Here is a 26,613-nt window from a genome sequence, read left to right as displayed (position 1 = left end):
TTCACACGAAATGAGCTTTTTTTAAAGCCCTGCTCTCTGCTTCTTTTATTTGGGCGTTGCACTCTAGCTTTCAAACAGCTATGATGAAATCCTGGCTTTCCCGCACCGGCTCCCACGACGGGCCGCTTTCACTCGGCGGGGGAGTTTTATTCAACCGCGCGCGACGCGAACCCGGAAGCTCCTTCTCGGGCCGGACGATGCGCACCTCTACCCTTTTCGTACCTCAGCGGGGCTAAGCCCCCGTTTGTGAGGCAAAGCGCTCAAGGCGGCGCGTCGGGCCGGGAAAAAAAGGCCCGCCGCCGCCGCCGCCCTCCAAGCGCGTCGCAACATTGGCTCCACCTGGCGCCCCGCCCCTTCTTTCCTTTACGACACTTTACCGCCCCAAGCGCGCAGGCGCCGCGAGAAGATCCTCCCAAGCCCGAGAGGCTCGACGGGAAGTGCTCTCGCGTCACTTCCGGAGGCGCCCGCAGGATTAGTCCGCCGGGGAAAAGGGCGCATTCGGTGGTCAGCCGCTTCCTGAGTCACTGCGCGCGGAGCTGCTCCAGTCAGTCGCCCGAGGTGAGGTGAGTCGCCGCCGCCTCCGCCTCACCGCCCTTCTCTCCCTCCCTTGAGAAGCGGGCAGCCCGAGCAGCTTCCCAGGAGCTGTGGCGGTTCGTTCCCACCCCGGCAGCGCTTCTCCCTCCTCGCCCTTGCGCTGAAGGGCGCCTTTCTCTCCGGGGGCCCCTCAAAGAGGGCGAAATATCGCCTCACACCCCCCCCCCATATAGGAGGAAACGCTTAGCATCTCCCTCCCCACCACCGTCGTGGTTGAGTCGTGTCCTGGCTCTTTCCTATGGGGCCAGAGAGAGTCCATAGTGTGTGTCTCATCACCTGACTTCTGCTCTCATACATTGCTTGAGATGTGCTGCACCACTGCAAGGTCTGCAATGAAAGCCCGGCCATTCCAAACTGGGCAAGAAGGGGGGGGGCAGTTTCCTATCCAATCACGGACTTCACTGAGAGGGATAATACTTGACCTGGCAAATATTGTTGTTGTTGTTGTTTAGTCGTGTCCGCCTCTTCGTGACCCCCTGGACCAGAGCACGCCAGGCACTTCTGTCTTCCACTGCCTCCCTCATGCTGGTAGCTTCGAGAACAGTAATAATAATGAACCTTTATTATCACCACACCACCTGTGTGCAGTGAAATTAAATGACCCCCCCCCCTAAACTTAATTATAAATATCTGAAGGAGCGTCTCCACCCCCATCGTTCTGCCCGGACACTGGAGTCCAGCTCCGAGGGCCTTCTGGCGGTTCCCTCACTGCGAGAAGCCAAGTTACAGGGAACCAGGCAGAGGGCCTTCTCGGTAGTGGCACCCACCCTGTGGAACACCCTCCCATCAGATGTCAAAGCGATAAACAACTACCTGACATTCAGAAGACATCTGAAGGCAGCCCTGTTCAGGGAAGTTTTTAATATGTGACATTTTAGTGTATTTTTCATCTTTGTTGGAAGCCGCCCAGAGTGGCTGGGAAAACCCAGCCAGATGGGCGGGGTACAAATAATAAATTATTATTATTATTATTATTGCAAATTCAGGCGACTAACAACGGATGGTTGTTAATATTTATTAAATTGATATACAGCCCTTCATCAAGAGATCGCAGGTACGTTTAAAACATTGGTTGTTTAGTCGTGTCCGCCTCTTCGTGACCCCCTGGACCAGAGCACGCCAGGCCCTCCTGTCTTCCACTGCCTCCCGCAGTTTGGTCAAACTCATGCTGGTAGCTTCAAAAACACTGTCCCACCATCTCGTCGTCTGTCGCCCCCTTCTCCTTGTGCCCTCCATCTTTCCCAACATCAGGGTCTTTTCCAGGGAGTCTTCTCCTGAGGTGTCCAAAGTCTTGGAGCCTCAGCTTCATAATCTGTCCTTCCAGTGAGCACTCAGGGCTGATTTCCTTCAGAATGGAGAGGTTTGATCTTCTTGCAGTCCATGGGACTCTCAAGAGTCTCCTCCAGCACCATAATTCAAAAGCATCAATTCTTTGGCGATCAGCCTTCTTTATGGTCCAGCTCAATTCCAGACATCACTACTGGGAAAACCATAGCTTGAACTATACGGACCTTTGTTGGCAGGTGATGTCTCTGCTTTTTAAGATGCTGTCTAGGTTTGTCCTCTCCTCTAGGCCAGTTCAAGAAAACGGGGGGCTTATATGGCGGTGTTTTGGGTGCTTGTTCCTGACGAGACGGCACCAAACAGCAGGGGAAGTCTCGTAATCAAACGGATACAAACAAAAAAAAACCACCCTACAGCCGGTCACTAACCCATCATCATATTTATTTGTACCCCACCTTTCTCCCTGACGGGACTCAAGGCAGCTTACAGAGAAAAACAGGATGAAAATTCATATCACTACAGAGGTGGGGCATTTCCCTCCTCTGAAATCCTTGCCTCAGTTATGTCTTGGCTGTTTTAGTTAGAAATCTGTGGTTGAGGAGCTTTAGGGTGTTGTTGTTTTTGTTCTGTAAATAAGACTTGCTTTCTGTATTCATTCACTTGTGTAAAATTGCACTTTCACGTAACAATGCGGTTGACATTTCAATGTGTTGCATGAGGCCTGATAATGAATGCATGTGTGGTGGCCGTTGACATTGTAGAAGGAGAGGTGCATAAATGAGAACTGCAGCAAGCTACTACCCACGTGCAGCCATGAAAACAAAATACTGCAAAAGCGAAACAGCAGAGGTAGATCCCCAGTGCATCTGTGTCTCTGGGTGTGTATTGTAAAGGACTTGTACCCTGACCTTCCATAGGTTCCCAGGTGGTTTATAACAATTACAGGAAACACATTTTTTAAATAAAAAAAAAGGTGTTGCATTGTTTTAAAGTGGAGCAGAGAAATAATCGGCAGAGATAAAACTGATTAGGTTAAAAGCCTGGGGAAAGAAAAGGTCTCAGACATGAAGGTGAGTCTACCTGGGGAAAGTATTCTACAGCTGGGATGTCTCACACTAAAAAGGACCTTCCTCCAGTAGTCGCTCACCACCCCTCTGATGCTGGTGGCACCTGAAGCACTTCTGTTTAATATTTTAACATACAGGCAGATGCACTATTTTACGAAAGGAAGGAAGAAACTGCATAGGGTGCAGTGAACTGCTGTGTTCTTTCCATCACTTAGGGGGCATGGATAGAGTAATTGAAGAGAGGGGAGGGCAGAACACTGATGCACACGACTTTGTGAACGTACAAACTTGTATGTACAGACAGCATATATAGAAATGCCTGCTCAAACGCCTGCTTATTGTGCAAATATATGTACAATTGTTCTGTACAATCTGTTCCGGGAGTCAGTTCGGCTCCCGAAATCTTTCGAGAACCAAGGCACGGCTTCTCATTGGCTGCAGGAGCTTTCTGCACTCAATTGGAAGCCATGTCGGATGTTTGGCTTCCGAAAAACATTCACAAACCAGAACACATCCGGGTTTGTGGCATTCGGGAGCCAATTTGTTTGACAACTAAGCCATTCAGGAATTAAGGTACCACTGTATGTGCAAAACTGCTCTGAAAAAATGAGCCCTAGGCACTTCAAATCCTATGTGTTTACATAACCATAGTTGTTCCCCTGCACTTTTAAACAGGCCCAGATTTTGAACAGTGGTTTTGAACAGCTTCTCCATAAATAAGCTTAGGTTGTGGACTCTACTTATTTGGCCACGTGACCCGGAAAGCTGTCTGTGGACAAATGTCAGCTCCCTTGTCCTGAAAAGCGAGATGAGCACGGCACCCCATAGCTGCCTTTGGCTGGAATTAACTTCACAGGGGTCCTTTACATTTTACCTTCTTGGAGGTTTTGAAGCAGAGGTTGGATGGCCATCTGTCATGGATGCTTTAGCTGAGATTCCTGCATTGCAGGGGGTTGGACTAGATGACCCCTGGGTCCCTTCCAACTCTAAGATTCTATTATTCTAATTCAAAAAGCTGGGGAGAAATTAGGCTGGAAGAAAGCTTTCTAATTATCCCTTTTTAAAACCATGCCAAGAAGCTGGCTTTTTCTTATGTTTCTGATTTGGGGCCCATTGTGAACAATGAGGAGTTGTCTGCTCCTAGGTAAAATCATTTTTGTCAAGGTATTGGGAATAGCCGCAGTCAAATGCTGGATAATATGACAGTTGCTCATAGTAATATTTTCCTTGGCATGACTGGTGGTTGAGTTGCTTTTGCTCAAGGTCTGGTGGTTAAGAAGGAGTTCACATTTCCAATTAGATTAATTTAGTGATCTGTGGGTTTTTTTATAGCTATGCCTCCCTTTGCAGCTTGGGGTTTGGCTTGCTTTCTTGAGTCATATTTCTTTGTAAGTTCCTCTTCCAGTTCACCCGCTGTAAGGGTTTGCTTCTTCCTTCTTTTATTCTGATGTTGTTGATAATTGTAATATTAATTTTGTTTTGGACGGCTTCACTAGATATTTAAGAAATGGCTTTAGATTCCTATACACTTGCCTAGCAATAAACCCCTTTGAGAAGAATGGGACTTAACAGCTAAATGAACATCGCAGTTCTTACGCACATTTGCAAGTACCTAGAAGAACATGCATTTTTCTAAATCTTACTGAATACCTTTGATGCCTCTGGAGAATATTCAGGTCCTTTTAGAAATATTGTCCGCCAAACACAGAGGTAGTTAGTATTGTCAGAATTTCACCCTATATATCCTTAAATGGTGTTTCTATCCTAGAAAACACTAAAAGGGTTGTGTAAATTTGGCAGTAAGCCTCTCTCGGTCTTCTTGTTAGATTATGGGTTTAAGGGGTTTCCAGTTATGTAATATGGAACCCTTCTTCAGAAACCTCTTTCTTAGACATGCTGGCTCCACTAGAGAACATTGCTTTTAATTCTCCTTGCAATCTCTATTTGCATAAATCTTGAACAGCTTCTTTAAACTACATGACACAAAACTGGATCCTTTTCACCCCACTCTCTACACATATAAACATATAAAAGTAATAGGCCAATAAAGCAGGGGTGGTACTTCTTTTGAAATTGCACCTTCCATTAATACACTAGCTGGGTATTTTTATATGCTGTTTATTTTAATTTTAATAATATGGCATAAGATCATTTGAAGTGTCTTGTTGGATCAGTCCAAAGTCCAGCATCTTATTTTCCATCAACTTAATGCTTAATTTGCCTTGGGAAAATTGATTCTCCTTTAGTTGCAAAGCAGTTTGTTGTATGGTAGAATGGAACAACTCAAGCCAAGCAATAGACTTAAGAGAATAATTCATGTATGTTTCACTGTTAGTCATTCACTGTTAATCATTCTTTCTGATCTAACTAGTGTGTCTGGGTTGGGGCGAAGTTGGAACCAAATTAGAAAGATTAGGTTTGGTCTCTTCTGAAACAATTGTCTCTAGTGTTGTGTTGCAGGAGTTTTTAGAAATGGTCGAGAATGTTTTGGTCCTCTGTCAATGCATTTAGCCCCAATTGTTCAAGTAGTCTAAGATACTGAATGCTGAAGGAGAAGTCTGTTGACTGAAAATTTCAATCTTTTCTATGTGGGAGTTTGAACCAGCTTTTTAATTATAAAGGAGAGGGCAAAATGCATAATAGGCAATTGTATCACAATAGTTCACACCACCAAATTTGTACTTGAAGTCATTAAAGGAAGAATGTGGTTCAAAATGTGTATATGATGGCTTGGATTTAACTATTTTTTGGCAGTGCCTGGACTGGCTGTAGTACAGTGGAGAATTAGAGCTATCCTCCCCTAAAGGCTTGGAAGAATCAGGCTTGCAAGGGTCATTCAGTTGTCATGATTTCCTTAGCTTTAGGCAGTATTGATATTTTTGGATTAGGATTATTGGCAAAGTACAGTGGTACCTTGGTTCTCAAACGCCTTGGTACTCAAACAACTTGGAACCCAAACACTGCAAACCTGGAATAAGTGTTCCGGTTTGCGAACTTTTTTCGGAAGCTGAACGTGCGCCATTTTGAGTGCCATGCTTCCGATTTGAGTGCCACACTTCTGTTTCACTGCAGTCTGTCTCCTTTTGCTATTTATTTTGCATTTTTGTTTTTGCAGCTCTTTTTTTGTGACTGTGTGGAACCCAGTTCAGCTACTGATTCATTGTGTGACTGCAGCACATCGTCTATTGCTTTCATTTTATGGATCAGTGGTCTCATTAGATAGTAAAATTCATGTTAAATGGCTGTTTGAGGGGTTGTTGTTAATTGTCTGGAACGGATTAACCCGCTTTGCATTACTTTCTATGGGAAAGCGCCCCTTGGTTTTGGAACGCTTTGGTTTTGGAAGGGACTTCAGGAAAGCATTAAGTTTGAGAACCAAGGTACCACTGTAGTAATGGGAGGGGGCAGCTTCTTTTGTTACATAGCAACCCCTCATGAGCAGTAAGGTTTTGTAATAAAATATGGATGTCCCCATTGGTATAAGCTGAAAGCACATGAAGTCCACCTTGCTGCAGCTAAGCAGGTCTGGATCAGTGCCTGGTTGTGTCACCACATTTGTTCATATATGATTGCAATAATGTGTGGAATTAGTGTTTTACAGCTCAAAAACATATTCTGAGCGAATGTGTGGGCAATGTTTCTGCCATACCTGGACTTAAAGGGACATGGGTGGCGCTGTGATCTAAACCACTGAGTTTCTTGGGCTTGCCGATCAGAAGTTCGGCGGTTGGAATCCCTGCGACGGGGTGAGCTCCCGTTGCTCTGTCCCAGCTCCTGCAACCTAGCAGGTCGAAATCACGCCTGTGCAAGTAGATAAATAGGTACCACTGCGGTGGGAAGGTAAACAGCATTTCCATGCACTCTGGCTTCCGTCACGGTGTTGTGTTGCACCAGAATCAGTTTAGTCCTTCTGGCCACATGACCTAGAAAGCTGTCTGCGGACAAACGCCAGCTTCCTTGACCTGAAAGCAACAGGAGCGCCACAACCCTATAGTTGCCTTTGACCTGACTTAGACTGGACCCCTTTATCTAGGGGTCCTTAACCTGGACTACAATTTCATAGGGTCACCAGATCCCCATTCTTGCCCCACAAGGTAATTGCTGCAGTTAAAGTCAGTGGACTCGACAGTGACTCATTAGTTCTGCAGAAGTGAAGAATGCAATAAAACAGAGGCATTTTATTTTCTGACTTGATCGTTTTATAAATGGTCTCTTGAGATAGCAAAAACAGTGTCTCTGTTCTTTGGGTCTTGCCCAAGCACGGAAACAGCTTGTGACTGAGAGTTGATTTTGCTTTCAGCCTCAGCACGATGGAGTGTGTTGAAATTCAAAAAGAGCACATTTTAAATTTAGTTGGGCCTTGAGCAACGTGACTTGCTCTTGCAGCAGTCCTTTTTGGGAGGGAGGGATGACTCATCTGGTCAGCAGACAATCTTTTCTTTGCTGTGTCTTCCTGAAATGCCTTTTTTCCTATCTCTTCGGAGCCAGGAAGGCAAATCATTTTGCTTTTTCCTGATTTCTTAGAGCTTGTGTTTGGATTCCTTCATAAGACTGGTGGATATTTTTTGTTGTTGCTTCCCCTAAGGTATGGACCTTTTTGTATATTACCATGCATTGCTTTCTTTGGACGAGAATCTTGATTGCGACACACATGGGATTTTAATTTCAAACTGATTCAGATTTTGCAGCAAAAAAATCAGTCTTTTTTTTAAAAAAAAAACTTAGGTCAAAACATATTGGACTCCCCAGTGTGAGCTGGACAAGGTAACCCTCTTATTAAGCGTTGCACTGTAAAATGGTTATTTGGTTTGGCTAAAATTGATCTCAGGCAATCAACGTGCCATGTTATGGGTGAAAATGTGTTTTAAGTTTAATGTAGCAGAATTCTTTAAAGGATGTAGTATAAATGTGTGTACGGTATTCATCTCTGCAACTCCCATTTGCCGATCTCCAAAACAGTGTGTAACCTTTGTAAGTGGATAGCTTCGTAAAATAGTGGGAATGTTAAAAACAGGTTTAAGGGAAAAGGAACTGGCTGAAAGGGTCAAAACCCAAATATGTTACCATAATATACTCCCATCTTGTTTATGGGCAGAGTGTTTTCTCACAGTGTGCTAATTATTCATAGTTTTTCTCCGCGCCCTCTGTTCTGGAGTAACTCCTGAATTATGCTTTGGAGGGGGAAAAGTTTGGATATAAATGCAATAAATAAGCTCTTCTGCTTATCTGCTTAAGAAAGCTGGGGGGGGACCGGCCAGATGGAGATTTCATTCGCCAACCGGGCATCCAGAGATCTCCCAGGTGGTGGCAACTGGACCCACGGCAGTAGCAAAACGCACCTGGCGCCTGGCTAATTTCTAACACTTGTAGGTAGCCAGGGTTGTATAAGGCTATCTTGGTGGTGCTTAAGATCAGCACAAAGGAAGGCCTGCAGCAAATGTTTGAACCATAAGCACACGTATTTTGTAGCTATGTCTGAGTAGTGTTGAGAGCTTCCTCAACACCAAATACATTCCAGGGCTGCCGAGCTAGCAGTTGTGATTGCGTATTGTGCACCCACAGATTTTCACAGACATCCTTCTTGAATGAATCTTTATTTGCGTCACCCATCGGCCATAGCAACAAAACAGCAGTGCAATATACAAAGGACAGAAAAAAAAAGTTGATTACATGAAACACACTTTAGGCTCCTGAATCAGTAGTCAAATAGTGGACCTTATTCTGATTGCCCCAGCTAAAAACCTTGCAACCGTTGCTGTCATCTGCTCCTCTTGATCTGCCAGGAAAAAGGACGCTGTGGCAGTGGTTGGGCGACCCAGAATGGACAATAAGAGAGGGGCGATAATCTCATTCCTCAAGTCTTTATAAAGAGTGCAAGCCAGAAGGGCATTCTACAGAGATCAGCAGCTAAAATAGGGAACTGAAAAGAATATTTACTGAGTTCTTCAGCACTCTGATTATTACATGGCAAGATTTTGTATACACTTTGAGATGCAGAAGAACCTTGGTATACAGTCCTGCATAGTTCCTCAGCTACTTAACTGACAGTTGTGGGGGGAACACAAGATTCAGACTCAAAAAGTGAGGGAATGCATGTAATGTGGGGGGGGGGATTCCACTTTGCGCTAATTGCGAGTGGCCTTGCTGTGATTTGATGTAGGCTAACCGAACAAAGGGACGCGGGTGGCGCTGTGGGTTAAACCACAGAGCCTAGGACTTGCCGATCAGAAGGTTGGCGGTTCGAATCCCCGTGACAGGGTGAGCTGCCAGCTCCTGCCAACCTAGCAGTTCGAAAGCACACCAGTGCAAGTAGATCAATAGGTACCACTCCAGCGGGAAGGTAAACGGCATTTCCTTGGTTCACCAGAAAGCGGCTTAGTCATGCTGGCCACATGACCTGGAAGCTGTACGCCAGCTCCCTCGGCCAGTAAAACCAGAGTCGGTCACGACTGGACCTAATGGTCAGGGGTCCCTTTACCTTTACCTGAAAATGCAAACTAGACTTTTCTCATCCCTTCTTCTCAGCTAGCTGGACAGTCAAGATGGATTTCTCCAAACTTCCCAAAGTACGTGATGAAGACAGAGAGGATGCCTTTGGCTATGTCTTTGGAGTTTCAGGACCTGGTAAGTGCCCTTGGTATGTCTACTTTAAACGAGCAGCAGTGAAATGGTGCTGAGAAAGAAGTATCTTCCATAGTCGTGTCCAGGAGAGGCATGGTCTGAAAGCTCTGGACAGAAGGATAGGAGTTATTTGGGAACCTGCATCCTTTCACCTGATGGAGTCCCTTAAACGCCCCCTTTCCCAAGGAAGAGCAAATCTGCATAGATTGAACATCAGGGCTTTTGTGACATTAGGAACCACCAGCCATCTCCTTTCTTGCTGACCTTACTGCATGTCTTAACTGCAAATCTCAAGGTCATGGGTTCGAGCCCTGGGCTAGGCAAAAGTTTCCTGCATTGCAGGGGTTGGACTAGACTTTGTGGTTTTTCCAGCTTTCCAACTTTATGATTCTGTGACCTCATGACAGCATTCTCCTCTGCACACACACAAAAATTGCTCTACAAAGTAGCATGCCAGGGAGAAGGCTAGGCTAGAACCCTGCTTCGTGGCATCTACCTTTCTTTAAGGAAGGAACATACATGCATCATTCTGTTTGTAGACTGTCTTTCCACAGTTCAAGCCATGCTCGAGGTGGCTTGCAAAACGGAAACGAATTGTATAATTACAAACATAGCAAAAGTAGTTATAAAGCAAAGCGTCAAAGAGTACAGAACCAAATTGAACATTTCCATATAAATCATAAGATCTAAAATAAAGATGCAAAATTTAATATCAGTAGCGGCAACAACTGCTATCCCCACAAAACTCCCCAAATGACACCTCAGCCCACTCGTCTGCTCAGCAGCCCCAGATTTTGTAGCTTTAGTAAGTCAGCCCCACCCTCCCAGGCCAGTTGGAAAAGGCTAGCAAGACAGGGAGCAGGTCTTCCAGGACTCACAGCGGAGAAGCCCAAACACGTGGTTACCTTACCACTTCAGTAATAGGAGTCTTTCATGCATTACAGCAATATTTTGGGCTCTGCTTCCAGTTGCAAATAAAACACTGTATTTGCAGAAATTTAAAAATGCAAAGCTACTGAATTGTCCCTTCCTACCAACGGGAAGGGATGTGGGTGGCGCTGTGGGTTAAACCACGGAGCCTAGGACTTGCCAATCAGAAGGTATGCGGTTCGAATCCCCGCGACGGGGTGAGCTCCCGTTGCTCGGTCCCTGCTCCTACCAACCTAGCAGTTAGAAAGCACATCAAAGTGCAAGTAGATAAGTAGGTACCGCTTCAGCGGGAAGGTAAATGGCGTTTCCGTGCACTGCTCTGGTTCGCCAGAAGCGGCTTAGTCCTGCTGGCCACATGACCCGGAAGCTGTACGCCAGCTCCCTCGGCCAATAAAGCGAGATGAGCGCCGCAACCCCAGAGTCAGCCACGACTGGACCTAATGGTCAGGGGTCCCTTTACCTTTACCTTCCAACGGGAAATCACAGTTGAATCTGCATTCATCTCTTTCTTTTGTTTCCCCTAGTTGTCACTGCCTGCAACATGGCAGGTGCAGCCATGTATGAACTGGTCCGAGTTGGCCACTGTGAACTTGTTGGAGAAATTATCCGTCTGGAGGGGGACATGGCAACTATTCAGGTATATGAGGAAACCTGTATCCTTTTGGCTGGTGTGTGATTTCTGCCATTCAGGGGTATGTAAAAATGAAAATGGGACGATGACTTCAGTGGGAGCCAAGATCCTTGGGTTCAGGTAGTGGGTGCACTTGGCGTACCAGCCAAAGCTTCTGGGCCAAAGTTATTGCCTAGACACCAGAACACCATTCTTGGTCTGGCATTACTTCCAGATTGCTAGTTTGATCCCTAAGGGCAAGTGGAACCCCATCCATAATGGGAATAATCCTATCTGCCTGGGGAACTGAGCAGTTCATTTTGTATTTTTTAAAAAACAAAACCCTAGCTCTTTTTTATTGTTATTAAAGTTTTCTTGGTTTACAATTGTATTTTGTATTTGAAATTGTAAAAAAAAAAAAAACCCCACAAGTATAAACAAGTAAGCAAAACAAGGGTGATGTGTAGAAGGTTAGAGAGACTGATATCACACTAGGTTTATCAGAATTATACAGTTCATTGTAGTATGGCCTGCGACTCGTTTCCTTTTTCCCAGGAGGAGGCAAAAATAGCACCAACCTTTATTCTGCCCACCTTCAGAACCACATTGGCTTGCTAAACTCTCCGGGATGGTTTATGTTAAGTCAAAGACCTCTGGAGTTGAAACAACTTTGTTGCTATTCTCTGGAATGTCTGAAAATACAGTCTTACCTTGGATCTCAAACGCCTTGGCTCCTGAACAAATCGGCTCCCGAACGATCGAAATCCGGAAGTGAGTGTTCCAGTTTTCGAACGATTTTTGGAAGCCGAACATCCGTCGTGGCTTCCGATTGGCTGCAGGACGCTCCTGTAGCCAATTGGAAGCTGCGCCTTGGTTTTCGAACAGTTCCGGACTCTCAGAATGCATTCTGTTCGAGAACCAAAGTACGATTGTACTTGTTGGCTCACCAAAATGTTTTTCTCCCTCCCAGAATGGGAGCCGTTGGCTGAAACCTGAGTTCCGTTGCAAGATGTTTTTTGTGACCCCCCCCCCCCATGAAGGGTAATTGGTTAGTGAACCAGTTAATACATTTCTAGTTAGCTTGGACACCACCTTTAGGATGCCTTCCTTAACCAATTGTTTAGCTGGTGTTTCTGTAGGAGACCCCGTACTTCGTACTGGCAAGCCCCTCTCGGTGGAGCTTGGCCCTGGAATCATGGGAGCCATTTTTGACGGTATTCAGAGGCCTCTGTCAGACATCAGCAATCAAACCCAGAGCATTTACATCCCCAGAGGAGTCAATGTGACAGCTCTGAGCAGAGATCTCAAATGGGACTTCTCACCTGTCAAAAACCTGCGGGTAAGTTACAGAGAAAATGTTTGCTGTTGATTGTCTTTTGGCAGCGTTGTTGACCAGTCTGAATTGACCCTCTTTGCAGTTGGGTATCCATAATGTTTTTAGTGCATCTCGTACTGTGGACTTATAATACCTCTGTATATTAATATTAGCAGTTTCTTTGACTTGTAGGTTGGCAGTCATATCACAGGCGGTGATATTTATGGCCTAGTGACTGAAAACTCTCTTATCAAACACAAGATCATGTTGCCCCCGCGAAACAGGGGGACGGTGACGTACATTGCTCCACCTGGGAATTACGACACATCTGTAAGTTTTTCTTCAAATAATAAGTTTTTCTCTGCTGTCTAATGATTTGTCCCTGCAGGATGCCGGGTTTTGTGTGAACTGTATCAGGCATGGTAGTACACTGGAGGAAACACTTTCCATTTCATAAATTTTTGCGCTTGCTCAAACGATGGAGTCTCTGCAGGTCTGTGTTTTAAGTTGGGGGAGGCAGTGGAGCTAGAGAAAAAAACTCCTCTCATTCTCCCTTTTCTAGCACCTGTGTTCTTGCCTTGGCTAGGCTTGCTTTCCCAGCAGCCAGGACATGTCTGTGTGTGTGTGTGTGTGTGAAAAATGGGCCTAATTAGGGAAGGAGGTGGTGAATGTACGATAGACTCAATTTCACTGATACACTTAATGTGCAAGAAAAACTCCAGTGCTCTGTTATGAGGCCATGCACTCTGTTATGCCCTCTGCATAGACAACTGTGGCCTCTCCAGTAGACCTCCATATTCTACAAGCACTGCCTCAGCACTTGTCCAGAGTATGCAATCTCTTGGGCAGGGAAGAGACAGGTTACCCGGCTTGGCAAAATTCCCTCTGTCTCTCCACCACCAGGGAGTCCTATTGACTCCCACAAATTCCTGGCAGATAAGGGTTGCTTGAGGGATGCCAAAATTGCCATCATGGAGGCAGCTTGCAGAGGTGGCTTGACGCCACCACCAGCAGACCTCTTTGCTTCCTGACTATAAATGACACCAGGACCCCACTTTTTAATATCAACATGACTTTGCTGAAGTCAGCAGCATGCCGTCATCCTAGCTGACTTTTTGCCAGCAGAGCTTCCAGTACATCTTGTTTGTTCTTGGTTTCACCGCCCTCTTGCAGGATGTTGTGTTGGAGCTGGAGTTTGAGGGAGTGAAGGAGAAATTCACTATGGTCCAGGTCTGGCCTGTACGGCAAGTCCGCCCTGTCACAGAAAAGTTGCCCGCCAATCACCCTCTCTTAACGGGTCAGAGAGTCCTTGATGCACTCTTTCCGTAAGTAGCAACTATGATTGCAAAGTCTGTTTTTTGCTGCTTCTTTTAGTAGAAAAGTTCTCCAGTTATGTATAGTAGAACTGTCGCTGACTGCATAACTGGAATAAGGGTATGTGCCATGCTTAGAGCACTAAAACCACAATAAAGATTTTAATATTAAAAAGCTGAAGATCTTTCTGTTAATGCTGGACCACGTCTTCGGTTGTGTTTTCCGTTTCAATCATTGCATATAGAGAGAAAGGGGTTTGGGCAAGAACAAGCAAACATATACAGCCCATGCAAAGTGCCAGTTTACATAGAAGCAAGAGCAAAGGTTTCTGTTTGCTGCTTTTGCTATAACAGACCCATATTTCTCTGAAACATTTTTATTTCACTCTTTAGCTGAAGGAGCTCCAATGTGGCTTTCAAAGTTCATTAAGAGTGCTCACAGGGTACAGCTACGCTTCTGACATTTTAAATACTGCTGGAGTAGGGCAGGATACCTTAAATGGTCAGACTCAACATGTCCTCTTTAAATCTTGGGACTTGTGCCAATTTAAAAATATATGTTGCACTTCCCTTCTATCTGTTTGTCCATTGTGTCTTTCCCTCCAAGTTAAAATACTAATCCAGTCAATCTTCTTCCTTTAGGTGTGTTCAAGGAGGCACGACGGCTATTCCTGGGGCTTTTGGCTGCGGAAAGACTGTGATTTCTCAGTCTCTATCCAAATATTCCAACAGCGATGTTATCATATACGTAGGCTGTGGGGAACGAGGAAATGAAATGTCTGAAGTTCTCAGAGACTTCCCCGAGGTCAGTATTGGGTATGGGAATGCTGTTCAAGCAAAACTTTGTGCCTCAATCCAGTTCTAATCTAAGCAAAGTATGTGGATTTGGGGAGGGCATTAATGTCCAAGTTGATTTAGCTTGACTTAAATTGAGTAAACAAAGCTATAAGGGGCAATCTTAATATTCCATTTTAGTTTTCTCCATAAACCATGGAGCACATGTGAATAGGAATATAGGGCAACCCTGAGTTTGGAAGTGAAATGTTGAAGCAGTCCAATTAAGACTCTTTCTGTAATTGAATTTCAGTGTTTACTAATGACCCTTCATACCTACATTTAGAAGAATTCATGCCATTGGCCTTATTTAGATGTTCTGCTCTCATGTAAAACATAACGCGTGAGCAGGGAGAGCGGTGGCTGAGTATGCTAACCTCCATCCTTCTGTTCTCATCCCCACTCACGGATAGCGAGGGTCTGGAGCAGGGTGCTTAATCTACCTGCGGAGGTTTTGTGTGCATGCTTCTTCTGTCTGTCTGTCTGCCTCTCTCTCTGTATATGTATATATATGCATGTAGGTTTCACACATAAGGCGAATGCCCAGATAGGGTCATTATGTTCAGCAGATTCAGTCCTGTTTCTGAGGTTTATACCATCTTCTTTTATTGATTCTAGGTTTCTTATCTCCATTACACAATTTATTGATCATACCTTGCCAAACCTTTATCTCTGTCTCCAATATCTTATTTGGTGGCATTCTAAATAAAAAAAATATTCTAGACAAAATTTTTAATTATCGCTACTATTCCAAACCATGAAAGCTTAATTTTCTTATATTCCTCCAGCTTTTCCTTAATTTCCTTTTTTAATTTGTTGAAATTCTCTTGTTCAAAATTTCTTGTTATTTTTATTCCCAATTACTTTATTACATTTCTTAATGTTATATCTATTTTTATTTCCTTCCAAAAAAAAATCATTTTTCATCTTCATCATAGTTAAATATCATCGCCTCTGATTTGGACCAATTAATTTGCAACCCTCTTATTTCTCCGAATTTTGTCAAATGTGCCTCTTTTTACCTGCATATTTTCCAGCGGATTTTCAGTCCTGTTTCTCTTGCCTTTGCAGCTCACAATGGAGGTTGACGGCAAGGTCGAAAGCATTATGAAGAGAACTGCTCTGGTAGCAAACACCTCCAACATGCCTGTCGCTGCCAGGGAAGCTTCCATCTACACTGGTAAGAGCTGAGAGCACAAAAGGCTATTTGGTCCTTAAGTTTATCATTAAGGATTTTACTCTGTGCTTAAGACTTGCTATTTGCTGTAGAAGAGATTGGTGCCTGTAGTAAATTACCTCCCGCTGGTTCTCCTTTGTGGTTTCTGCAGTCCCTCTGCCTGGGCAGAGCCTCAGTTGGGAAGGTTTTAGAGCTAGACAAGAGTTTTGGCAGGTACCCTGTCTCCCTCCCACCCCCCCAGTGCCAGTGGCCTCTGTTCCAAATACTGGCTCTCTAGGCCCCTTCATTAGGATCAGAGATCCCCATTGTGCAGTTCAAGGGATGAGGACTGGCATGGATATTTATTTTACCTGCACCTGGTCTCCACCTCAGTACCTGCCTCAGTTACTTGCCCTCCCCTCACCATTCCAGAAGACATGTGCCTACGGTTACAGCCTTTGAGCCTCTGTTGTCTCCCCTAGGAAGGGGACCCTAACAAAGTCATATGGCATCAGCACCTCCAGTTCTGACGCATCTGTGGCGGCTGCTACTTTTCAACTAGACGTGATTCCCTGGCTTGTCCTTCTCTTCATTGTCATTCAGTGAAGCTAAATATAGTGCTACCTTGGTTCTTGGACTTAATCTGTTCCAGGAGGCCGTCCAACTCCCAAAACCAAGGCGCGACTTCCGATTGGCTGCAGGAGCTTCCTGCACTCAATCGGAAGCCACGTCGGATGTTCGGCTTCTGAAAAACGTTCGCAAACCAAAACACTGCAGTGTTTGGTAGCCGACTTGTTCGGGAGCCAAGCTGTTCAACAGCCAAGGTACCAACCACTGTATTGGAGGACTAAGGACATAAAAAGAACTTCGCACAGTGAAGTGGGACGCAATTTTTTCAACAATGGTGCCAGAATTGGGACGGGCTCTCTTTGGACTCTCTTTGTTCTTAATCTGTAAACTATAAACATCAGTAACCCCCAAAAATTGTAATAATCCAAAGCAATGGAAAACAACAGTGTTAATGCTGTGTATGCAATGTGCTTAGAAAAAGGGCTATTGTTAACTGAGAACTACATGTGCTAAAAGAAAGTGGTCTGGTCCCTTTGCCCTACAGTATGATGGGTATTTCTATTTATTTCCAATTTTGTAATAAATAAAATTTAAAAATGGTGCTGGGTTTCTGTCTAGGAACATGTAAATGCTGCTATGAAATACAGGCCTACCTTGGTTTTCAAACAGCTTAGTTCTTGAACGTTTTGGCTCCTGAACGCCGCAAACCCGGAAGTGACTGTTCCGGTTTGCGAACTATTTTTGGAAGCCGAACGTCCGACGGGGCTTCCACGGCTTCCGATCAGAAGCTGCGCTCCCCCCCCCCCCCAAATGTTTTGGAAGTGGAACAGACTTTCGGAACGGATTCCGTTTGACTTCCAAGGTATGACTGTAGTGGTAAGGGCAAGAACACGAGACAAAATGGTCTGCAAATAATATTGGAGGGCACAGGTGAGAATTGAAACAAGTGGTGAAACTTTCCTCCTGGCGCTTACCTTTCCATTACTTTTTTACAAATCTGAGAGTCTATAAATGCTTCTAGGAGGTTTCTAAGTTAAGCCATCATCAGCCGGGATCTCTGCTGTTTGTGACTTCTGACCTGCAATTCTTGTTCTTTTGCAGGGATCACCTTGTCTGAGTATTTCCGCGACATGGGCTACAATGTCAGTATGATGGCTGACTCTACATCCCGATGGGCGGAGGCCCTTCGAGAAATTTCAGGACGCCTGGCTGAGATGCCTGCTGGTAAGCCTTCCGCTTCTGACGACCGCCTTGGGTGGTTTCTCCAGCAAAGGCCCTGAACCTTCCTGTGGTTGGGGAAGCTAACTTTCCATTTGTTGATGTCTGCAGACAGTGGTTATCCAGCCTATCTCGGCGCCCGCTTGGCTTCTTTCTATGAACGGGCCGGCAGAGTCAAGTGTCTGGGGAACCCAGAGAGGGAAGGGAGCGTCAGCATTGTGGGAGCGTAAGTATAGCAAAGTCCCTTGGTCCTTCATTTCTTCAGCTGGGATTGGCAATGTCTGTCTTGTGCAAAGCAGAGCATTCCCTGTCTCCCGAGGAGCGACATAAGGAAGGCGAAATAGATAAGTCAGGGTCACAGGGGCACAAGGGTTTAGTCATTAGGAAGCAAGTCCAGGACTAGTCAGTGGAGGATGACAAAGCCAGAGGGAGACATTCAGTTTGTTGATTCTCTGCCATGCTAGGGAAGGTGGAATCCAGAGCAAGCTGCTTTAGTGGATCCAACTATGCAGTACCCATGTCAGAATTTGAATCTGTAGGCTTACCATGCCATTTCTAGGGGAAACTAATGAGTGGGGGTAACCACCCTATCTCTCTGTGCTTTCTTCTTCAAAACTGGATAAAGGTCTTCAATTAGAATCTCACTAGTCTGACCCGGTCAGCTTCGATGTGTCTGTGTTACGGCTGCTTTCACTGAGCCTACTTGATTTTCACTGCAGCTTCAAAAAAGGAGCAAGTCACGGATGGGGTACCTGTGGCCCTTAACAAGTCGTGGGACTACAAGTCCCATCATTCCCAGCCAGCCGTGGTCAATGGTCAGGGATGGTGGGAGTTGTTGTCACATCAGCTGGAGGGCCGCTGGTTCCCTAAACCTGATTTAAATATTGGGAGCGCCTCTCCTTATATCAACCTCCCCCTCTATCTGCTGAAGAGGCCCTTGTTATCCTACCTATTCCTGAAGCATGTTGTGTGGGGATGGGGCCTTTTCTGTGGTGGCATCCCAACTATGCAACAACCTCCGTCACAAGATTTTGGCTGTTTCTGACACCACACAAACATTTTTATCCTTCCAGACTTTTACTGGGCATTGCTCTATGAAGAGCTGAGGAGTGTCACTGGGGGTGGATCTGATCCTGAGTCATAGACTGCAGTGGATCTGTTGTTTTTACTGAATTACATTTATTGTGTTTGATAATCTTCTTGCCAGGTGACCCGTTCTGTGTTCCTGCTTCTTTAAAATATTTCGCTTTGATTTCATGGTTATGCTTCGAGTTCTTACGCGCCACATAGATACATTTTCATTGTGGTCTAGAAAGGAGTAAAATGATAAATGTGGCTTGAGTGTGTGTGTGTAACTGCACTGAATTAGTCTTAACCCTTGGTATGGTACCAAGGAAGGACGCAGGTGGCGCTGTGGGTAAAACCTCAGTGCCTAGGACTTGCTGATTGTAAGGTCGGCGGTTCGAATCCACACGACGTCGTTCGGTCCCAGCTCCTGCCCACCTAGCAGTTCGAAAGCACCCCTAAGTGCAAGTAGATAAATAGATACCCCTTTATAGCAGGAAGGTAAACGGCGTTTCCGTGTGCTGCGCTGGTGCTGGCTCGCCAGTTGCACCTTCGTCATGCTGGCCACGTGACCCGGAAGTTTCCGGACAGCGCTGGCCCCCAGCCTCTTAAGTGAGATGGGCGCACAACCCTAGAGTCGGACACAACTGGCCCGTACGGGCAGGGGTACCTTTACCTTTACCTTTATGGTACCAAGGACTGGGCTTATTTCTACAACATCTAGTTCATGCTAGACTATGATTTACAACACTGCATTAAGGATGAAATCTGGGTTTGGCATTTCCCCCACCCCCTTGTCTCAGATTGTGTTTCAGAAGAAGTTGTGTGGGGGGTGCAAATCTGAGCACCGAGTTGCCAAGTCACACAACTGCTGTTCCCCATGAAATGTCCATTGCTGCTGTTCATACCTCTCTCTCTCTCTCTCTCTCTCTCTCTCTCTCTCTCCCTCTCCTTCTTTCCTACCTGTGCTCAGTGTATCTCCTCCGGGCGGCGACTTCTCTGACCCTGTTACTTCTGCTACTCTGGGCATCGTTCAGGTAGGTTGAGGTTCTGGTTCCTTAACCGAACGCAAGCTTCACTTTCCAGTGGTCTTCTGCTGCCTGTGCCCAGTGACTTGATTCATCTAGCCCAGCGTTGTCCACTATCAACAGTGGCTCATTGGGGTCTTGGCCAAATGCCTTTCTCTAGTGGTTGGGCAGTACTTATTTCTGGGAATTACCTTCTCTTGGGCTGATGGGCAAGATTCTCTAGCAAGTACCCCCTTAAAGGGGGGGTGGGGTCTTCCCTCCACCCCAGGACTGACTCTGCCTAGCTAGAGGGCAACAGAGGTTTGGCGCAGCTCATATCCAGGGCACAGGACACCTGAAACGAGAGGGGAGCTGATATTAGAGGGATTCTCTTTAACATCTGAATTGACAGGGCCATGCATTACCTGGGCTGATGGGCTAGATGAGAGCCAATCATCTGAAATTGAATCCTTATGGTGAATGGTTCCTGGGTTCAAGAGTTGGGAAACTTCCTGTTTTGATGGGGTTACACTCCCTCTTGACTGGGACGTGGGTGGCGCTGTGGGTTAAACCACAGAGCCTAGGACTTGCCGATCAGAAGGTCGGCGGTTCGAATCCCCGCAACGGGGTGAGCTCCCGTTGCTCGGTCCCTGCTCCTGCCAACCTAGCAGTTCGAAAGCACATCAAAGTGCAAGTAGATAAATAGGTACCACTCCAGCAGGAAGGTAAACGCCATTTCCGTGCGCTGCTCTGGTTCGCCAGAAGCGGCTTAGTCATGCTGGCCACATGACCCGGAAGCGGTACGCCGGCTCCCTCGGCCAATAAAGCGAGATGAGCGCCAGAACCCCAGAGTTGGTCACGACTGGACCTAACGGTCAGGGGTCTCCTTTACCTTTACACTCCCTCTTATACATAGTTTCAGGATACCCCCAAGGTCAGTTGTAGTCATTAGATCACCTCAGTAGCAAGGAGTCAGCTTCAGTTGGTATGTCAACTGTTGGACGGTGTTAGACACTGAATGAAAAATGGCCTTTTTCACTTGGGGGTTTCTCAACAGTTGATCTCTGGATCATGCGATTATACTGTTTATTGTTTTTAGTTTGTATCAGAAGTCAGTATTTCTTCTTTTAAAAATGATTTTTTTATCAGTGGTGATTTATTATTATTATCATCTGTATGTGTGTATTGCTCTGCTGTGTGTTTTAGAGACCTTGAACCCTGGTTATTTTAGAGTCTCTGACTTTCTTATTGCAAACTGCTTGGAGAGAGACCCGCATTGTGTAGCAAGCCGCCTGTAAGTTGACTAAATGAATAAAAGCCTGGTTGCTTGGCAGGTGTTCTGGGGCTTGGATAAGAAGCTTGCTCAGCGGAAGCACTTCCCATCTGTCAACTGGCTGATCAGCTACAGCAAGTACACACGCGCTCTCGACGAGTACTATGACAAGCACTTCCCAGAGTTTGTCCCCTTGAGGACCAAAGCAAAGGAGATCTTGCAGGAAGAGGAGGATCTTGCAGAGATTGTGCAGCTGGTGGGGAAGGTGAGTAGAGGAGTGGCAGGGGGAGCAATGTTTGGGGGAGACATTTTCCCTCCATATTCTCAACGGCTATAGGCATGTCGGTGGGATAATGCAATACAGTCCAGCGACGATGCCTGCCTCTTGGCATCAATGGGGTGGGGGAAGGACTTGGGCGAGGATAGCGGCAGGACTAAAACATTTTAGTTAGCATCTAAAACAGTGAATCCCCGCGACGGGGTGAGCTCTCGTTGCTCGGTCCCTGCTCCTGCCAACCTAGCAGTTCGAAAGCATGTCGAAGTGCAAGTAGATAAATAGGTACCGCTCCGGCGGGAAGGTAAATGGCATTTCCATGCGCTGCTCTGGTTCGCCAGAAGCAGCTTAGTCCTGCTGGCCACATGACCCGGAAGGTGTACGCCGGCTCCCTCGGCCAGTAAAGCGAGATGAGCGCCGCAACCCCAGAGTCGGTCACGACTGGACCTAATGGTCAGGGGTCCCTTGACCTAAAACAGTGGTAGGTGCTGGTATGCAAATTATGATACGCTCCCTCTCAAAGGGGATTTTTCTCCCTTATTGGCAAAACAAGGCTTAGAGTGAGCAGTTAAGGACTGGCAGTGAGTAAATGAGAAGCGTCCGGAGATGAGGAGGTTATCAGAAGCCGGAACAGAAGTTGTAGTTGGGAAATATGGTGGACAGATGATTCAGCAACAGGTGGACTAGAAATGTGGACTAGAGAATTTTTAAAATAAAATAAAAATAAATGAATCTGTAACTTCAGGAGCAGCAGGGAGCCAGGAAGCTAACGAGTCTCTTTCACTTCTAGGCTTCCTTGGCAGAAACAGACAAAATTACATTGGAAGTTGCCAAGCTCATTAAAGATGACTTCCTGCAACAGAATGGCTACACTCCATATGACAGGTTTGCAGCTATCTATTTTCACAAGAGTTTCTGATGTTTCAGGAGCTGAAGAAATGGGCACTGAAGAAGTAGACAGTGTTACGCTAGACTTTTCCCAGTTAACTTTCATGGGGGAAGAAGGGCGTTAGAATTTTGGTGTCTTCCTGCAGCAGTTTGCTGTTCCGTGACTCATCTGCTGCCGAGAATAAAATGTCATCTCCAGAAAGCAGGAGCAAGAACAGCTTTCAGATTTGATTAGCTGCCCTGGAATTCCTTAACCTGTAGAAATCTATTGAGCTTATGGTAGTGTTATAAGAAAAGCTGCTCCCTTTCCCTTATGGGATATTATGGAGCCCATATAGAGTCCTTAAGTGGGTTCCCTATCGGTAGGAGAAAACAGGGGCCAGCCAGAGAATATTGAGAAGCAAAGCGGCTAGTAAGCCTGATCTTTATTCAAGGAACTGTTGGAACAGGGTCCCCACTCACCACATGTAGGAGGGAGGAGAACCCTGAACAATGGTGCGCAAGCCCTTATATAGACTTTTGAAACTGCCCAAGACCACCCCCTGAAACATCATACATACATCACAGAAGGAGGCAGTCTACAGCAGAAATCCTGTCTGCCAGGACATCTGTTAATTGTCACTGATTGCCCTACCTGGGCAGCCTGGCCATTCTTTTGTGATGGTTAATACTTTAGTTCCCGAGTCCAGGTCACAGGCTCACCCTATTCATTCACAAATGTGTCCTTAAGACAGGACTTGCAAGCCTTCTCTGCTTTTTTCCGTTAGGTTCTGCCCATTTTATAAGACAGTGGGAATACTGTCCAACATGATTGCGTTTTATGATATGGCCCGTCGAGCAGTTGAGACCACTGCCCAGAGTGACAATAAGATCACTTGGGCCATCATCAGAGAGAACATGAATGAGATTCTTTACCGACTCACATCAATGAAATTCAAGGTATGTCCTCTGCGTGGGGGAGTTACAGCAAAACAAACCGAGATTCTTTCTCCTGGCTGTGTTAGACGGTCTCCATTTTTGGGTAGTGTGAGGACATTGTCAGGATGGCAAGCATTTGAGGCCCAACTTGGCAGTGTTGTGTTTTTATATTTAAGAGAAAACAAAAAGATGAAGTAGGCAATTTTCATATTCCATTCTTCACTCCCACTGCCAGCAGGTTATTGTGTCATAGAATTCTACTAAATAAATAAGCCAGAGCAGATTCCAATGTATAGTTAGCAGAGTAAAAACTTAAAACACATTGCGGGATTCCACCAAAGTGGACCAGAGGTAATTAATATTTAATCCAGCAGAGCTTTACTACTACTGAAGGCAAATGAGCATAATGGCCATTGTGTTATTATGTGGTCGTTTGACATGAGCTATAAAGTAAGATTAAAATTGTCTCCAGTTGAGCCTTACCCCTTTTAAAAATAACAAAACTTAAGGAAAGGGCTACATTAGTGGTCACAGTGATCCACAGTCTCTTCTCCTCTATTTCATTTATCAATTTGAGATCAGTGATTAGACTAGTCTTGCCCTGGCCGCAGTTGGCTGTTTCTGGGATGAACATGGCTGTTGTCCACGCTGACAGTTTTGCTTTTTTCTAGCCCATCCAGACAGTGGTTTAAAACTGTGTTACCTCAATCCAATGGGAAGAGGAGAGTAGAATGCCTTCCATGTACAGTGGTACCTTGGTTCTCAAGCTTAATCCGTTGCGGAAGTCCGTTCCAAAACCAAAGCGTTCCAAAACCAAGGTGCACTTTCCCATAGAAAGTAAAGCAATCCGTTCCAGATGATTAACAACAACCTCTCAAACAGCCAATTAGCATGAATTTTACTATCTAACAAGACCATTGATCCATAAAATGAAAGCAATAAACAGTGTACTGCAGACACACAATCAATCAGTCAGTCAATCAATCAATCAATCAATCAGTAGTTGAACTGGGTTCCACAAAGTCACAAAAAAAGAGCCACAAAAATGCAAAATAGCAAAAACAGACAGACCTCAGCGTAACACCAAAATTGGAAGTGTGGCACTCAAATTGGAAGCGTAACACTCAAAATGGAGCACGTTCGGCTTCTGAAAAAAGTTCTCAAACCGGAACGCTTACTTCCAGGTTTACAGTGTTTGGGTTCCAAGTTGTTTGAGTACCAAGGCACCACTGTATTGACAAATGTAAGCTCATATATGGGCACTGGGGGTAGAAATTGCCTAGGAAGGAAATACTCCTGGCAACCTCCTTCCTGACAATGGACCACAAAGCCCCAGCAATTTCTGAGTTTTGGTCTGTCCAATTTCAGGACCCAGTGAAAGATGGAGAGGCAAAGATCAAAGCAGACTACGCCCAGCTCTTTGAAGACATGCAGAATGCGTTCCGCAGTTTGGAAGACTAGAGTCACAACTCTTCTGGAGCCCCAACTGAGTGTGCTCCTCATCTCCGTCTTCTTGCTTTTCCATGGATAGAAGATGCACACTTCACTGAAGATTTCCTTTTATCTTTGAAAACATTCCCATTTAGTTTGATAGCTGTGTGTTTGTGTGCGTAAATCTGAGCTTAAGAGCGTAAAACAGGTTTTGTAAAGGTCCCTTTGAGGTTGAAAGTCTCCTTTACCAGATTTGACCTCTTAGCCGGCAGTTTCCCTTTCTTTGGAAGAGAACCAGGGGAGCTCAAGAGTTTTTCTGGGAAGAGAGGAAAAAACCACATATGCTGCTGTATATGTATAGATGGCATTGGGGCACTTGAACCCTTTTTCCTGGATTACTGCTATTCAATTGAGGCAATTCTGATGCATCAGAGATAGGATTTATTTATTGTACTTCAATGTTGCTGCTGCTGCTACCCTGGAAAAAATCAAATCTATAGTTTAAATTACTTAGCTACAATATTATTTCACTATTTTCCTGTTTCATCCAGTGTGTTGAAAATTTGCAGGTTTGTGGGGCAAAGAGGAGTGCCCAGCAGCAATCTTTCTGCTCATCTTATCTGAGGAAGCAAAATTTTCCTTAAATACGGATTACATTTATTACTCACAACCATGGATACTTCCAGCTAGTAATAGGTTCCACTCTCTTCCTAGATCACTCCACCCCCAAATACAGAAATTAAGTCACATCTCTGTGCTGCAGCTTAATATATATTTTTGCCTATATGCAGTGGGACAAGGCAGAAACTTAATCATTGTTTTTCAGTGGGCCAAGGCAGCAGTCCTCTCCTCTGCCTCCTTGCCTGCGTTATTCTTTACAGTTACCGCAACGATTAAAGCAAAATTGGAAGCCACACATTTTTTACTTTTGTTTTTATTTCAATCACTGGAAGAGCGGAACAGTAGTTCTTAACATTATATAGGGTAGGGATGGGGGTAGAGAGGGGAAGGTCTGGGGGGAAACTGGAAAAATGGGGGGGGCATTTTTCCCCCAAAACCGTTTTTTGGGGGGGCAGCTTTGGGGGGGGGGAGACCTAGTCGTCCCCCCTCAATTTTCCTGGTTTTTTCCCAGGCTTTCCCATCTCTAGATGGGGGAGCCTTTGACTGTCTGAATTTTACTGGACTCCAGCTCCCATCCGTCTCAGGTAGCATGGCTGGTGGTTAGGAATGATAGGGGCTGTAGGCAGACAAAAGCTGGAGCCCATAGGTTTCCCCATCCCTGTGGTGGAGTAAGAGAATATAGAGAATTTGTCATTTTACAGAGCTGATGACTTTGGGACGTTTGCTCTGCTAGTCTTGTTTTGCAAGACACTTGGGCAATATGGCTGTTACCTTCTAGTGTGCAGGGCAGTATTTTCTCACCTTGGAGAAGTTATTTACTTTTCCTGGTGCTCATGTTCTGATTACAGTTTCAATAATGAAGAAGAACCTTAGTTTTCACTGAATAAACATCTAGTGCCATCATGTCACTGCTGCAAAAACACGGGTTCCTAGCAAAAAACACCTAATGCCCCTTCCGGGTCAGTTTCCTAATCTAAACAGCAGAAAACCCACTTAACAGACCTGCAGAATTGTTATATTTGCAGGTGACACTTGTACAAGTTAAATGCTCCATATCTCTCTCCACCCAAAAATAAAATAACATTGCCAGGAAGTTTCTAGGTTCCTAACCCCCAGGCGTATCTTGTCTTTAAGTTAAATGCCAGTTAAAACCTAACTGCATCTTGACATTATTGTTGGTTCTGTATTGAGTGTCAGTTTCCTCAAGCGTGGCGTATGAATGATTTGTGCAAAACCCACTTTTGCTGAAAACCTAATTGACTGTACTGTGCTGTAGCATTTCATGCCTATGAAACCGATAACTACTTTAAGAGGATGCTGTAAAATTTTACGAACTATATCTGAAATAAAGATGTCTATTTATTGTGCTGTACCTGCCTAAAACTGGCCAGTTCAGTTTCATATATATATTTTGTCTCCTTGTTTTGTGTCTGTTTTTCAGTGTTAGAAAAATTACTTCCTCTGCTGCTGCAAATTCTTGGTTCACCAAAAAGTGGAGGAATGAGACAAGGTGGGTAGGGGAGGGGAAGCCTGTATAGTAAGTACATTATCTGTTGCTAGAAACTGTGTACATTGTTGAAGTAACTGAGAATAAAAAATGGATTTAGAATATACTGGACCTGTC

General features: G+C 45.2%; 1 protein-coding gene across 6 annotated transcripts; it reads left to right on the top strand.

Annotated features, from left to right (window-relative positions):
• The first annotated feature begins 384 nt into the window (after positions 1 to 384).
• Positions 385 to 26,602, top strand: ATP6V1A (ATPase H+ transporting V1 subunit A). Of its 6 annotated transcripts, none has more exons than XM_083419997.1 (15): positions 385 to 563; positions 9,471 to 9,569; positions 11,021 to 11,149; positions 12,231 to 12,445; positions 12,614 to 12,751; positions 13,595 to 13,746; positions 14,377 to 14,539; positions 15,640 to 15,748; positions 17,396 to 17,518; positions 17,624 to 17,738; positions 19,551 to 19,614; positions 20,919 to 21,122; positions 21,922 to 22,016; positions 22,787 to 22,958; positions 24,306 to 26,602. In XM_083419997.1, exons 2-15 carry the CDS (start codon positions 9,488 to 9,490, stop codon positions 24,396 to 24,398), a joined length of 1,854 nt encoding a protein of 617 aa, XP_083276123.1. In that variant the 5' UTR covers positions 385 to 563; positions 9,471 to 9,487; the 3' UTR covers positions 24,399 to 26,602. The 6 variants fall into 6 exon arrangements, with proteins under 6 accessions (XP_083276123.1, XP_083276121.1, XP_083276124.1 ...); XM_083419995.1 differs by having other exon boundaries at positions 416 to 558; XM_083419998.1 differs by having other exon boundaries at positions 438 to 558; positions 9,475 to 9,569.
• Positions 26,603 to 26,613: the final 11 nt, after the last annotated feature.

Source organism: Podarcis tiliguerta, assembly GCF_965153285.1.
Source record: "Podarcis tiliguerta genome assembly, chromosome: 17".
Taxonomy (NCBI): domain Eukaryota; kingdom Metazoa; phylum Chordata; class Lepidosauria; order Squamata; family Lacertidae; genus Podarcis; species Podarcis tiliguerta.
The sequence above is the reverse complement of the archived record's forward strand: the minus strand, read 5'-3'. Positions and strand labels throughout refer to the sequence as shown.